Raw genomic sequence first — 17,038 nt, forward strand, 5'->3', positions numbered from 1 at the left:
GTTCTGGAGTGTGCTCTCAAATGTCGCCATGTGTTTTCCACTGTTTTAGTGGAAGCTTTTTTGAATGTGCTGGTTGCACTATAATAAAGCAATATGAATACATCTATTTGGCTGTCTGGTTCTGTCTGTTCAATCAAATATCACATTATCTATAAATGTATTCATGTACATTTCTGTTTTGGATCAGATGCAGAAATGTTTTCAGAAGATTATGATAGCCAGACATTATATTCACAATCTTTGTATTAGTGGTGGCGGGGATTTTTATGCCAGTAGGTGGCAGCAAGTAAATGTCTTTATGAGCGAGTCATTGAATCATTTATTTAAATGATTCATTCAAATACACAGTTTAATTCAGGAGCGAAGCTGCTGCTTGTTGCACAGAGACTTGTTTTTGAAAATATTTTTAAGAAGTAACTAGATAAGGCAGTTTGGGGTGTGAGTGTGTGCACTGCAATGTACGTTGTAGAACAAAACGTCAAAGAATCGTCAAGTTGTGTTCACCACAGGCTTTATTTGACTAATAAATTTTATAAACTCCATGGAAAAACTTCAAAGGACCCAGCGGCGAATTAGACTTCCAGGGTCTGACGTCCTTCACCCCTCTATTGAACATGATACCATCTGTTAAAATATTTATATTCACAATAGAACGGTGGCATATAAAAAGAAGTGCTAGGCAACGATTGATTACATTATATATGTGTGTGCACTGTGTATAATTATTTTGTATATATAAATACACATGCATGTATATATTTAAGAAATATTTGCATATATATACTGAATATATATTTAAACAGTTTTTACATTTTTCTTAAATGTATACATACATGTGTCTATATTTATATATACACAATTATACACAGTAGACACACATATTATGTAAACAAAAACATTTATTTTGGATGCAATTAATTGCGATTAATCATTGCCCAGCACTCATAAGAAATGATGCTATACTATATCTACTAGATAAAAAGCTCCAGCCTGGGTTTCCCCATGCTGCCTTGCGTGCAGCGCGGTTTTATTCACGCTGCTAGGCAGCCTGGATTCCATGGACCAGATTTTCCCCTCAAAAAGGGAACCAATCACAGAACGGGGAGGGAGCAGCAAGACGATGACGACGTCTATGCGACACACCGAAGCAGTTTGTTTATATCTATGGATCCAACATGGCATCAGACACGAAGTTACCTTTCGATGCAGCCTTAGATAGTGTTCTAAGTAGTTTAGAATGCAAGTTTATTTCGTCTTCTTCCTCGTCGAATTTCTGTCGCTCTACGTACGTCATCTGGTATAATTGAAACGATTGGCTATGAGCTACGTACAGGCGCATTTGATAGACATTCGTAGCGCCCAATAAACGGCTCTGGGCATTCGTAAACCACGCCTCAAATACGAGAAAATGAACATGTGGTTCCCAGACCACCAATGAGAAGAGGTCTGACGTTAGCCAGGCTAAAAAAGCTCTAATAGTATTTGCTTCTAGTGTTGGACTTATATCTGGATGTTGGACTTATATATGGATTTTTTTGTTATTTGATTTATTGTACATCCTTAATATATCAATTTGTCCATATATCTGTCCATCTAGTTTATTAATTTGGCATCAATTTAGCTACATCAGTATTGAGAGCTTTAATTAGCCATTTCATCAAAGTCAACAGCTTTACCTTCATGGGCTTGAGAAAACCAACAGTACCTCGTGAACGTCATAATTCCTTGCTTACAGTGACTCTCAACAGCTCCTCTGTGGGTTGAGGTGCATGTTTAATACAGCTAAATCACTCTTTATCTGTAGATTTAGCGGTGTTCCCTCCTTTTCCATCCTTCGTTTCTTCCCTGTGATGTGCTCTTCAGATGTCTCTAGAGTGCAATATGAAGAAGCCTTGAGAAATCTAATTAACCAGAATGCCTTGAGAGAGCAGGGCTTTTCACACACATGTACACCCAGACATACATAAATCAAGGGATGTCCTAGGTGCTTTGGTGAGGGCCTGGTCCCAGAGCCATTAGTTATTAGTTATGATCCTTTTTACGAGTTTTTTTTTAAAAGTTTGTGTACATATGATTTTCAGACTTGAACATGTTGTGGTAAATTCTGCTTGAAATATGTGCTTATACCATTTAAAATAAATGCCGTCTGATTTGATGTTTTATTTAATACAATGGCATTCATACATTTTTATGTAAGGCTTACATTCAAATACTTTTTGCGGCCAGTATATATTTAAAAAGTTGTTATTATTCAGTACATGATTGAAGAAAGTGTCCCCAACACAGTGCCAGCTTTTGCCCACTGACTACTACCTGTCATTTCAACTTGAAAGTAAAGTGTCTTTCTTTGCTAGGTACTGTAATTCATAGCTGTTCACCTTCAGCTTAGGAAAATGAGGTTGTCTTTTAATCAAGGTTTTGCTCTGTCAGACCATATAAAAACTCATTTGATACCAAGGCAACAAGGACAGTCTGGTCCGGTCTCGTATTTTTCATGTGAATCAACACAAAGACCTTGGGATGGAGTGACGGTTGAAAAAACAGAAAAACCATGGTTAGAAGAAGTTCTTCATGTGCATGTATATGAATGGTTCATATGTAATTATTCACTCAGCCTCAATTTGCAAATGGAGCTCCTAACCCCAACGTCCCACTGTCCTCTGAATAATAACAAGCATGTTGTTTTATGTGCTTGCATGTGAGATTGTGCTCAATTAAGGACATTTGACTATATAAATCTTATATTTTTGACTCGACTAGATTTGACTAGACGTTTGACTCGATAATAAATCTTGAGACTTTAAACTTCTTTAAACCTTTTATGTTAAAACATTACATGTTCTTATAATGGACTTTTTTCATGTATGTGATGGTGTGGATTTTTTTTTTTTTTTTATATATATATATATATATATATATATATATATATATATATTGTGTATGATGTTAATGATATTTTTCATGTTTTGGGGAAAATGTTGGAGAAATATTGTCGGAGAAATATTATCGGACAATTCTTGGTCATTCTATATATTGAAAAAAAATTCTTCAAACTTGTCAGTGTGCTCACCTATCCTCATTTCTGTAATATTTAAATGTCTGGTGTGATGGTAATGACAGGAATATTGGTATTATTGGTAGAAAAGTTCCCCTAATTGAAGAATCATATACAGTATGTATATATACAGTATTTGTGCCTGTTGCTATACCAACACCTCACAAATTTCTGTCTTTGTACCAGAGAAATTTTGCATTTGTCACACTCCGCAGAGACAGAGAGCCTCGAGGCTAAAAAGAGCATGAAAGACATTTTAGTATTCCGTGCTGTCTGCTGTGTGTTGTCTCTCTCTCTCTGTGTGCTCTGTATTGAGAGAGTAATGCCAAAATTGTCATCCTTTGTGAACTCACTGAAGGGAGAGATAGTCTGCGGAAAGAGACAAATAGACAAACAAGAGCTTTTGAAAAGTAGGAATGGGAAAACTACACAGAAGTTTCTGAGTAGGCTGTAATACAGCAGATATGCTCCACAGAGAAGCTGGATATTTATTTCCCCCTCAATTTCTTTTATTCTCTCTGAGCTTAGTGTATATGTGCCTGTTTCTTTAAGCTGGCACACTCTAATATGCACTAAATCTCTCCACAAATGTTTGTAGCCACACAAAGATACGAAATGTTTTCTTATTCAGAGAAAATATTTCATGTTCTTGCTTTCAGATTTCTGTTTTATACTATATTTTATTACCGAAACCCAAAGTGACTAAATAGTTAAAAATAAAATCTGTCATAATTTACTCACCCTCAAGTCAGTCCAAACCCATATGACTTTTTTCCATATTTCTTGAACATGAAAGAAGCATTATTTCCCATATAACGAGAGTATACAGTGGATGTTAACCTCCACAAAGGATAAAACGCAACATAAATGTATCATAAAACAGGTTCATATGACCCGTGCGCTATAGGCTATACTTCGTGCCTTGTGAAGTGATATGATTGCTTTGTGTGAGGAACCATATTAAATTTAGGACTATTTCTTTTAATAGTTGATATTTGAGTGTGTTTGTTTATATGTGATGGCTCTGACCTTTGGCTGATTCTTCCTTCTTGCTGTGTTGTCTTCCTCCTCAAGGCTCCTACATGATGGTCAACTCCTCCCAGCATGCAGCAGGACAGAGGGCTCAGCTTCTGCTGCAGACACTAAGCGAAAACGACACGCACTGCGTGCAGTTCAGCTACTTCCTGTACAGCAGAGACGGCCACAGCCCTGGGGCGCTGCGGGTTTATGTGCGGGTCAACGGTGGGCCGCTTGGCATTCCCGTATGGAATGTCTCTGGCTCACGTGGACGACAGTGGCACCAGGTGGAACTGGCTGTCAGCACTTTCTGGCCAAATGAGTACCAGGTGAGCAACATTATGGTTTAGTGACTGTCTTTTATGGTTGGTCACACAAACTAGGACGTTTGTAAGTTATTCTTTCTGTCTGACGTTGATTGATGTCGCATGCAGTATATTTATGGATTAATGCTTTATTTACAAAATGGAGGATGTTTTTGGTCACTAGATGAGGGTAATGGTACTCTCCAAAGATACTTTTGAGAATTTGTGTAAATACCATGCCCACTATCAAAGTATCAAAGTAACATGGTAATCCTACTGGAAACTGAAGCTGGTCCTAGCTAGTCTAATCTGGTCATTAGCTATTCCAGGAGAGTCATTAGAAAATACAATTTGGTCTTCAGTTGGTCTAAGATGCTCATTAGATGGTACAAACTGGTCATGAGCTGATCTAAACTAGTCATTATCTGGTCCAAGAGATTCATTAGTAGGTCCAAGTTGTCCAAATAAGGTCTAAGATGATCATTAATTGGTACAAACAGCTCATTAGCTAGTCTAAACTGGTTATTAGCTGGTCCAAGTGAGTTGTTAGTTGGTCTAAGGGGCTGTTTACACAACAGCATTTTCAAATAAAGCGTAAAACTTTTTATGCGTTTTGGCCGTTCATTTACACGACAACGGCGTTTTGGGTGCCTGAAAATGCAAAGTTTTGAAAACGGGATTCAAAATGCACGTTTCTGAAAACGGTCTCCGTGTAAACAACAAAAACGCGAATCTCTGAAGACGATGATGACGTCATGCAAGTGCATATTATGTTTTCAGTCTATAGTGTTTCATTGCCGTCTAATGGCCTGGCAGCAGAATATAGGGTTTTTAGTCATTTTTGCGATTTCTTGTGATTGGGATCATTTTGACAATGGTGTCGTCTATATGCGGAAAACTCAAAGGAAAAACTTCTCAGTTTTAAGCATATCATTGTCGTGTAAACGTACCCTGAGTTAGTCATCAGTTGGTCTAAGTCTAACATGCTCATTAGTTAGTACAAACTGCTCATTAGCTTAGTCTTTGATGGTCATTAGTTAGTTGGTTAAACCTGGTCATTAGCTAGTGCAAACTAGCAAACCATCTTGAACCAGCAATAAACCAGCTACCAGCTAGTCATACCAGTTTACGATGGTCAAAATGTTTATTATTATTATTTTTTTGAACATGCTGGCTGGTCAACAAGCTAATGTCCATTTTAAAACCAGCTAGAAACCAGCTATCACGTTCTAAAACATTTCAGAAATGTCAGATTCTAGGCTAATTTGTCACGTTTGCTTTGAAACTGTAGAGTATGCCACAAATGAACAATATGACTAACAGTGGTTGTAATCTCAATGGCAGACCTTGTAAACTGTTTTTTGACTATGTGCCCTTAAAGTTGCTTTGACACAAAGATATTATATCAGAGCTCGACCAACAGTAGCATACACAGACGTCGATTATCCTCACAAAGAGGCATTACACAACCAGTGATGGAGCTACTGTCTTATTAGTCATGCCCTTTGCACTGTTTAATTAGCATTGATCTCTGCATGAATTTAGGTTAGTGCTGTAGGGCTTGGACAAGCCCACAATATAGACCATGTCAATAGTGTTGACACGTCTTAGTCAACTAGTAACCTAATTTCCTTACTGTACCATTACGTACGAGACACAATCTACCATCACTGCTTATGAAATGACAGGTCATTCACGTCCCCCAAGCCGATCGATTGGTGTCAATGGTCGGTCTGCAATTGAGCAGACGCAGGGGGCTTCATCCATAAATTCAATTTCTCCTTTCTGCAAACTCTGCGCAGCTGTCAGAAAGCAATTAAGTTGAGTAGTGTTTGCTTTATCGTGAACTGTCAATCTCTCCAACCTAATTAACTTTCACATGCCAGTGAAAAGATGTGGCCTTCATGTGTAAATAATAGTCCTCCCGCCAGTCAACAAGATGTGAAGGTGGAAGGGACATGACAATAGGTGGAATTTGTTGTGTTTGTGTGTGCCTACACAGTCGATTTGGTGTCGCTTCGAACTTTGCTGAGTGCAGACATGAAGAAAACCTATTTTTCACCATAAACCAAGGAATTCTGCTGGCTAGCATGATCCCATTAGCCCTTGGTATTGTATGGTAGGATGCGGTTCATAAAGCATCTTCACTGACGGCTTTTAAAATAAGCTGTGTATGATTACGCAATACGCAGTACATTTTTGTAAGCAACATACATGATGCACTGAAATTTTGGCAACCAAAAACATTCAACAGATCAAACAGAAAAATAAAATTTTTAGTCTTGGCTGAAATAGTTTTGGAGAGCTGAAATCATTGACCCAAAACAGTGGCTAAATCCGAAATCGCCCCCTATACCCTTATTTGTAGTGGTGTCCGTATCCATAGTGGACATTATCGAGTGCACTCATTCTATCCCACATTGCACTGCAATAACGAGTGTACAAGTTATGTACACTCAACAGCTGTCCGTATTCACTCACTCGTTTTCATTCACTCCTTCAAGTGAACTGTATTATTGGACTAACGTTGGGAATAGTGATTTGGGGTAGGGGGTGATTTCGGATTTCACCATCTATTTTGTGCACATAACAAGCTGGAATTAAGGAAATGTGATTTCCCCCCAAAAAAATATGCTAGAGTATTGATATTTAAAATTTCTGAAATAGGGAGGTGGCTTGTTGCCAAAAATCTTTACAATGACTGGCTTAAATTATCACCTGAGAACACAAAACTCTGAACAGTTCACTGACTTGCCCAATTACCCAAACTCAAATAAAGAAAGAAAGCTTAAATTTTGGATTTGGTTAAAAGTTTAAGTTGCATTACTACTACTTTTTTTTTTTTCTCTTAAAAGCAACATCACAGCTTACGATTGTTGCTAATGTCTCTGCATGTTTTTTTGTTTTTTTTCAGTAGCCAATGATTTTGTAATGCCCATTCAAAAACATCACGTTTTTTGTGATTATCATCTTCAAGATAATTAGAATAGCATTTTTGGTTATACTTGTAGCAGGTAGCTAGAAGGCTAATCAGTTACTGGTATGCTAATCTAGCACGTTACTCAACTTGAGGTATGCAAAGGCAGTCAGCTCACCAAAGCCAGCTGAAAATGTTTATTTGACCTTTCCGCTATGTGTTATGTGACGATTTAAAATAAGAGGGAATGGGAATGTTAACAGATAGCTTTCTCCAGGTGTTATAGACCTCCTTGTGTATCGCTAATGATACACTGTAAAACACTATTACTCTAATAACAGCACGGAGGTTTTGTCTTTTGTCATTAACAGTGAAAGAGTTTGAATGCAGAGTGTCATAGACATCTTGCTTCTGTATTTTAGAACCAGTGGCTGAACGACTGCCATAATAGTTTCTGCATTTGATGAGGTGATGAGCTTTCTCTTTCTCAGCGTAGTTTTCACTCAACGGGGTGTCAGCACACTAAATCACATTTTGGGCCTGGAAGATGGCAGACTGTCCTGATCAAGTGTAAAACCAGAGCTGTGCCACAGTCCCAGCGGGTGGCACATTAAGGCTAGTTTGCTAAAACTGAGCCAACAAGAGAGATCATTTAAAGCTCAATTCTTGCATTTGTTATATTTTGAGACCATTTAGGCGATCTTCCATTCAACCCCTTAGCAGATGCCCGTAATTAAATTCTCTCTGTTTATGTGTACTTAGTTGCTTTGCATTTGTCTTTTGTCTTTATCTCTGCCTTTCCTTTGCACTTCCTGCTGACTCTGTTTAGCTTTTTCTGTAGTTTCTGTTTTGTGCCTTCTACTGTTGTTTTTGGCAGCCTGTTTTAATTTTAGTTTTAGTCTAGTCTTTGTGTCAAGCTGTCATTTTAGTTTTTATTAGTTTTAGTCACTTTCATGCTTTTGTCAAGTTTCAGCCGAATAAAAGTCTGAGCATTTTAGTTTTATTTTAGTCGGAATTATCCATAACTATTTTCGTCTAGTTTTAGTCTACTAAAACTGATGACATTTAGTTTAGTTTTAGTCAATGAAAATTGTATTTTAGTCTCTTTTTAGTAATGCAATTCTATTTAACCCAGCCAATATAGTATAAGTACCTAGTAGTATAGACGAAACCAACATTTTCTTTTAGCCACACCCATTTCAAACAAGGTTATCTTATTATATTATTTTTACCTTATAGACTCACAGTTTTCTCCAAATGCTGTTTCTTCTTTTTCTCCCTTTTTCTTCCAAAGATGAAGAGTGGTCCTTTATGGAGCTTGACATCCCCAGGTCTCTATGAACTCTTTTTGTTGGGCAAGATTCAAAAGATTATACTATTGTTTCACAGTAAAAAAAAAAAAAAAAGAGCACACAGGTTTGGAAATAAGGGTAAATAAATGATTGGATTTTTTGTTTTGCGATTAACTATTTCTTTAAACTGAAGAGTGTGTGAAACATTGTTTATCACTTTAAGCCAGGCATTTTTTCCCCCAAGTCTGAGTGCATAACAAGGGTAAATGGAGCTGTGTGTCCATCTCTCTGTCACCCTGGTCTTTTTCCTGGAACATGGAGTCAAACCCATGAACTCTGTTAATTTGCCTTGAGGATGTGCTTAGACCTTTCCTATCAGACTCAAAAAAGCAGAATCACAGGCATGTCGCATGTCTCAGTTTGTTTTCCAGTGTTGTCTTTTGTAGATTCTTGTCCGCTTACTGTGACTGGCTTTTCTATATTCAAAAGCGAGAATAAAACATGAAGTTGGTCCTCTAATAAGTCTTAGGCTAGTAATGTCTTCTAAGACCCTTTCAGCCTTGATGGCAGCCAAAATTGCCCAACAATTGCCTCGTGACTCATCACAAATAAGGATGAGAAGAAAATTGAACAAAACGAGTACATCAGAAAAAGAAAAGAAAAAACATTGTCTGCATTCATAAAGTAATACAAAATGAATAAAGGCAGAAGTATCAGCGTTAAGGGCAGCATAGTGACATTGTACATTTGTGTTTCAGCCAGTAAACAAAAATAAAAAACCTCACTGGAAAGCTTCTAAGAAGAGTTCTCCAAGGACAAAATGGCTTTTATCTATGATGTTTAAATATTATCCAGTGTTTGTATCAATAGCCTGTCTGGCTCATCTAGGAGTGATTGCTCAAGTTGAAGAGGTCCACTTCTTTTGAGAACATGAGGACTTTGCTTTCACAGAAAAAAGTGAGTGCTAAGAGATCAGATAACCCATACAACACTGTGATTTCCAAAAGCTAAAATCAGTAAACTGATTATTTTCATGGAATTAAATCCTTTGTTCACATAACAAGGCCACCCAGACTGAATCTCTACTTGGAAGGAGCTAATAGCCTGTTTGTTCGACTCTTGTTTTGCCATATAATTAAGGGTTTCACAATAACTGTTTATTTCCTCATAACTGGAATGAATGGATTTAGCCCATAATAGATTTCTGATAAACAAGCCCACAGGTTGATTAATTTGACAGTATGTTGTCCACACTGGTTGCTTCTTGCCTAAATTGAATTTTCTTTTCTATTATTAATAAAGGAAACATAGTGTTGTGTGCCATTCAGAATTTAACAGTTCCAATTCATAGATTGAAGCTGAATTAAGGTAAATTACATTTACAGTGTAACTTCGCTGATTTTCACACTGCTTTTTATTGTTATAGTTTCGGTAGTAAATGTAAACGAACGAAGTTTAATTGTTCTCCGTGTTACCTGGACCAAGAAATTCAGGTTCATTTGTCAGCAAAAGTTTGCCGGATTACTCCTTTTCTTAAAAAAAACCCCCCTACAGATTATACTTTTTTGTATCGCCACCCATGGACAGTTGGATCAACAGAGGGTTATTAACAAAACAGTTATTGTGAGTAGGTTTATTGCTAAAAATTGTATCGTACTTTGTCTACTCTTTAAACAGAAAAAAAAGGAAAACTTTGGCAACAGCTTTCTTACCTGTACGCGACAGGTGGGGGTTGGGCGGAACTGACCGTTTCTTTCAGTTTTCCCCTCTGTTTGGCCTAAAACACTGTTTCTGATCATCTAGTTTGAAATGGTGACTGTACAAACACAGAGTTTTTTCTCTGTTTACTCTAGTCATGTAGCACCGATTTAAACTTTTTTCGCCTTTTTGCTGTATAGGCAGCCAATTTATTTTTTGGGCTTTTCACTTTATTGAAAAGCCCATTTTGCCAGCAGTGAAGTACCCCTTTAAGGAAGTAGAGTAATATTGAAATGAAATTCAGTGAAAAACATTCAGCTACTCTAATAGATATGAATTAAGTATACATTTCCACAAACTGTTCTAATAATCAGATTTTATGATCACTACTACTATTTACGATACAGTGATTATTACTACTATTCTTCTTCTTAATAATAATAATAATAATAATAATAATAATAATGACATATAGAAATTGTATTATTAGTATCATCATCATTATTCTTATTATGAGCTATACACATTTTAATTGATATCATATACTTTTCATTATTTTAATTGAACTTACTTTAATTTTAATGTAAACAATCAATATGTTTAAAGTTAGCTAAAAACAAGAAGATTTTTTGGTGCTTGACAATTTATGATGTTGCAAAACAAAAATCTTTTCTGACTGCTCGGTTAATTGTTTTGATAGTATTGAACTATGTCAGTTGAGAAATGTCTAATTATCATAAATCATAAAGATCTGTCAGACTAATTTAAGTTCCTGCGTTCTGCATTTGATTCTGTGTCTTTTACGAGCTCCGTACAGCGTAACAATGGGCTGTCTATCCCTATACATGTAAAATGAGACTGTGGCCTGTCTCTCATGATATGATGGGCCCCCGCGTTTATGTGTCACGAGATACCATATTTCCTGCTGTCTGTCGTGTCTGAACATCAATAGAGAGAAAGGAATGGAATGAAGGAAAATTGAATTGACAGAGATGGGGAGAGATTGGGATGAAGAGCAGAATGGAAATGGGTAGGGATCACCTTGAGTTTGAAATATTCGAGTTGAAATCTCCCCTGTCTGCCATGCTCGCTCATATATTTCTGCTGTTATTGGTGAAGGTGTAATAGATAGTGGGAACTTGTTATCAAATATTAAATATGTTATCGGGCCTGCCAGGACTGCCAAAAAGAATCTAGCTTCAGCCCATCCGCACCTTTCTGTCTGTATATCGTATTTCTTTCTCTCTCTCTCTCTCTCTCTCTCTCTCTCTCTCTCTCTCTCTCTCTCTCTCTCTCTCTCTCTCTCTCTCTCTCTCTCTTTTACGGGCTTCCAAATGAATTCACATCACATCAACAAATCTGTGTCTGTGTATTTGTCTCTCCGCCACGTTGAACAACAAAGCTGAAGCTATGTAAGACTAATTGAACCTGACACATTCTTAAGAAAATGCACAAGAGTGTAAATAATACAAATTGATGGTGAATAGAAGCAAGAAATGTAAGACATAAGAAGACATTAGGTCAGATCCATTAATAATAATAATGTAGATGAATAAAATGCATTCCACCAGGATGGATTCATTTGGATGGATGCAGACAAGGTACAATGCATGCTTTCGAGTTTCATTATTTTAATATTTCCTTGTTTTAATCTGTTGACTGAAAACATGCCAAATAAAGGGAGTCTATAAATACCTGGAGAAAGATATTTGTTTGTATGATCATCTTTGCTCTTAACGGTTTAGAGTCATACACAGCTATTTTTATAAAAGGCCATCAGTGGAGAAAGATTCTGTCTGGATCCAGATGTTATAGTTACAACATCTGCCAGTAGGGGCTAATTGGATCAAGCTAATCAGCCAAACCTTGACCCGTTGGTAAGGACTGGATCATTCTGAGGAGAACATGTCCTTGTTAGAGAGCCTGGTTTGTTTGTGTCTGTCCTCCTTGATTGCGGTCCTACACGTCTATCTTTTCTCTTACTCTCTCTTTCTCTCTGAGCTCCTCTTGTTCCTTCCCTCATCAACCCCAACATTTTACTTTGTGCATTTTAACCTTTTCAACTGGTGCGTCAGCGTCTAGCTGCTTAAAATGTGTTTTAAAAGCTTAGAATGTGGATTTTAGAATGAAAATAGGCTATCTGACGTAACAAATTGTAACTACTGCAGTTTCAAGTCTGTTTCATAATTTAGGTAATAATATCATAGTAATCTTAATAGGAATTGGTAGTTGTAATGGATAGTCATGCCATACTGTTGGAAAGCTCTCAGTTAGTAGACCTTTGCTCTTATGAGCACATACTGTATGTGTTACTATAAATAAATAAATGATCAGTTACAATTATTGATTGTTATTCCACTGTTGGGAACAATGTACTAGAATGTAAATACTTTCTATTACTTAGATTCAAACACTTTTCAACCAGATTGGTTATTTGTTCTTTAATAATAATAACAATGTTCTATAGAAATTGGGTCACACTTTAGATTAGGGTCCAATTCTTACTATTGACTAACTAAACTACGACTTTTACCTCAATAAACTCCTAATTACTGCTTATTAATAGTTAGTAAGGTAGTTGTTAAGTTTAGGTATTGGGTAGGATTAAGGAATGTAGAATATGATCATTAATGAGCATTAATATGTGCTTATAAGTACTAATAATCAGCCAATATCCTAATCATATGCATGCTAATAAGCAACTAGTTAATAGCGAGAATGGGACCCTAAACTAAAGTGTTACCAGTGTTAGAATATACATTTAATCAAATTAACTTTCATTTTATGTATAAAAATCAGTTTCCATTTTGATGGCATTATTGTAAAGTTATCTATAAACAAGATTTTTTTGTGTGTGTGTGCTTGACTATTTATGGTGCTGTTAAACAAACAAAAAAAATCTATTCTGACAGCTTGGTTAATTCTTTTGAAAGTCACTGTCAGTTGAGAAATCTACATATTAGAGAATAAATGGGCATAATTAGTCATAATTAATTATTTATTCATTATTCTTTTCATAATGATATCATTAAAAATAGGGGTCATCATTTAAGAATAACCTTTTTGGGGGCACTGTAAACACAAAAAAGCTAAATCGAATGAGATTTAAAAAAAAAAAAATTGATTATACTTCTATCTTGCTATAGTTTGTCTCAAAGGTTTTTAATTGAGTTCTCACGTGTTGCTAGTTGTGTTAATTATCCCTGTATTTAAGCCCTGAGTTTCCTTTGTTCTAATGTCCGGTGTCGTCAATGCATGTTATTGTCTTTTCTTTATCTCCTGCGATCTCCTGAGTTTGCCGTTGTGGATTTATTGATTAAAGAGTGTTTTCTTCGCTGTGCGCTTCATTAATCCGATGCATGGCAATCTTTCTACCTTGAAAAACCAACATATGCCTCTTTTGATCTGATCCATTGCTGTCACTAGTCTTGCTTATAGAAGGACTATAGAGATGATGTCTCCTTAGCAGAGTAAGAAAATATAGGGTTCAACTCAGCCATACCCAGAAAGAGTCTTTTTTATATTCATCATAAATCAGAGAGATTTGTTCCGTGAATAGTCTGCATGAGGGAAGTGTAGCCACTGATTAGAATAAATGTGATGCGGGTGGAGGATTTTAATATCATAAGAATGCCTTAAAAAAAAAAAGTGTGATTTGGTCTTTTGTTTCGGAGCGCTTATGGCATGTCAGCAGGAGCACACCCGTGGAATAGTGAGGGAAATTCCAAAACACATTTCAGAGTAATCTCCCGTTGCATCATCCTACAAGTCTGTTGTCAGTTTATTGTGGTTATATAGCAGTCCTTTCCAACAGGAGATTAAAGTTGTGTTACAGAGCCTGAGCCAGCGCTGGCTGCATATTCTGCTGTCTGGAGTCACTTTCCTCCCCTCTTCCCGCAAAGCACGTAGTGTTTTTTAGATCCCAATCAGAGACTTCACATCCATCTTCACGTGTGTCGGCGCCGTTTGAGGTCAAGGATAGGTCGGGAGCATGAAATCATGCTGTTCCGTGATGAAATAAGAGGCTCCTGACAGCCTGGAATGTTCTGCTGACCAGGTAATGGGGGAAGTTGAACATGGAATGAAGCGCCGCCATGACAGCTCTGAGAGATACTGCTGTCAACTAGTGCAACGGCTGCAAAACATACATATCCCCTTTCACTGATAGCAACACCTCTGGATATTCTACCCATTTTTGATGATTTTTTGACAGGTTTCTTCAACTTTAGACATGTTTACATTAGCGTTTAAAAGTTCAGGGTTTTCTTTTTTGAAAAAAAAAGAAAAAAAGGTGAATATACATAGTTCCCACAGGCCAATTAATGTCACGTGACCTCCCCGGAGACGCCATCTTTGATGGCATAAGCTGCTGTGTTTACAAAGTTTTACAAGCAAATTTAGAATATTTCTTTCTGTTTATAATGTTACGAAAATCATGAAGAGACAAAGTGACAGAGACTATAAAGAGATTATAAAGAGACTCTATTAACAAGACAGAGAGAGGTACAATGCGAAAATTTCAGTCATAAATGGTGTGGATCCGTATGCGCTAACGCTGTCTGTCTGTCTGTCTGTGTGTGTGTGTGAGGGAGAGAGAGGCGCGGGCGCGATCGAACAGTGGAAACAATGTTGTTTTTGTATGTTTTTAATACCTTGTCATTTTGTTCATACAGGACATCATTCAAACTGCAAAGTGTTAACTTATATTTGTGTACACTCGCAATAAAACACAAATTCTTGCGTGTTTTGAGGGAGTTTCTTTCCTGTTTATCCTCGCCAGCCATAACCTCCGTCGTTGTTCTGACAAAAGCTTAGTTTTCTCACATTCATGAAGTCTAATGACGGGTATACTGTAAAATCCAAATTTAACTGAACCTCCGGCACGATTTGAACATCCATTGACCCAGCAGGAGATGACCATTTTCACTTTTTATCACGAAATTAACTTGTTTCAGCTTCTTCTTCTAATGTTCTGCCCACAACATGCCCACAGAAATGGCGCCGGGTCGGCAAATGCCCGTATGTTGTGACGTCATGTGGGAACTATGTATTGTGATGACGACGGTAATGAGATGTTGTTACACATCGAGAGCACAGAGGCTTTGCTCTTCTAAAAAATATAAAAATACATATATATTATGTTTAGTAACCAAGCAAAAATCACAGTTGTGTATAAACGTTGTGTTATTATCGTTAACTAAAATTATTAAAAACATTTAGAAGCTGAAATAGAATAAAATATAAATATTTGTTGAATGCACATTAAGGATCAACGAATCCTTAATGTGTAACAACTTCTTTTGTTATATAAAGTTCACATTAAAACTTTTTCATGTCTTTGTCATTTATTTTCACTACATTTAATCTTTTATGTATTGATTATATAGTTGTATCCCTTTGCCTAGAACCAGACTTTCAATTTGTATTATGAAATGCATCATAAATTTAACTAACAGTTTGAATATTTTGAGAAAATGATTCATATATTTATAACATCTGACTGTATCATTTCCACCACTACAAACATCATTTTTTCCCCCTAGTAAATTACAAAAACAGTAAACACTAAATATCACAGATTAGCAGAATTTTTTTTTATTATGCATCATTCATTACCAATTAATCTTGCAATTTTGTCACAATATGCAAAAAGTGTGAAGGTAGTATTTATAGCCTACATGTTAAATGTGATATCAGCCTTTTTTTTTTTTTTTTACGTTTTTCATTTCAACCCCATTTATTTCACATAATGTATATCACATAATGTCATTAACCACAATTCATAATTTGAGATGACTTTCAGGGTGAAAATTATAGCAATACTACAAGTGTGAAAAGCGTTTAAGACAGTAAGAAGATAAACACTCTTTTATGACTGAAAGCCAGTGTTATTTTAGTTTATAATAGTATTATAAATATTTTGAAAGTTTTTATATTTTATGTTTTCATGTTAACTTCAGTTTATTTTTAGCAATTGTATTATTTAGATTATTTTTTATTTTATTATATAATTTTATGCGCTTTTGTCATTTTATTAGTTAAAAAAATCTATTTAGGTTTATTTTATTTTTATTTTTCAGTTTAGTTTGTTTTCATTAATTTCCTGTTTATAATTTTAGTGCGTCAACTTACAATAAAATTATTTCAGGATGTTGCCAAGGCAACATTTCTCTTTTTCGTTTGGTTTGTTTTTCAAAGAATATTTTATTCCATTTCAGCTTCTAAATGTTTTTAATAGTTTTAGTTAACGATAATAACACAACGTTCATTCGCAACTGTGATTTTTGCTTGTTTACTAAACCGTAAACAAACACAGTATTTATTTTCCTTTTTTTCTTTTTTCTTTTTTTGAAGCGATACCTTTAGGCGTGGGCAGCAAAGCAGAGTCCTGTTGGAAGAGCAAACATAGCCTCTGTGCTCTCGATGTGTAATAACATCTCATCACTGTTGCTCGCACAATATTGATTTGATTTCATTACACTGGAGCGTCCGTCCTTTGCTCACAGCCTTTGGCGAGTGTGAAGCGTCTCTCCCGATCCCCGGGGACTCGTGCCCCTTACGCTCACATTATGAGCCGATGCGTCTGTGTGTGTGCGCGCTCAGCATAGCGAGTGAGAGCCATGTGTCACAGTGAATGCAGGCCTCCTGATGAAGCCATTATTTCCTCTATAGGCCTCAGGGGCGCTTTAGTGAAGTTGGCATCCATTTTCTCTCTCTTTCTCATTCTCTTTACTTGCTTTGGCATCCTTTTTCT

General features: G+C 36.4%; 1 protein-coding gene across 17 annotated transcripts in view; it reads left to right on the plus strand.

The window, feature by feature from the left end:
* ptprub (protein tyrosine phosphatase receptor type Ub) overlaps positions 1-17,038 on the plus strand; it is a 222,249-nt gene that overhangs the window by 114,784 nt on the left and 90,427 nt on the right. For all 17 annotated transcript variants that reach the window (XM_079894983.1, XM_079894994.1, XM_079894995.1 and 14 more), the window contains exon 3: positions 4,130-4,401. In XM_079894983.1, coding sequence (XP_079751109.1) covers positions 4,130-4,401 — 272 coding nt within the window. The remainder of the gene's footprint in view (positions 1-4,129; positions 4,402-17,038) is intronic.

Source organism: Squalius cephalus, assembly GCF_949319135.1.
Source record: "Squalius cephalus genome assembly, chromosome: 15".
Classification (NCBI taxonomy): Eukaryota; Metazoa; Chordata; class Actinopteri; order Cypriniformes; family Leuciscidae; genus Squalius; species Squalius cephalus.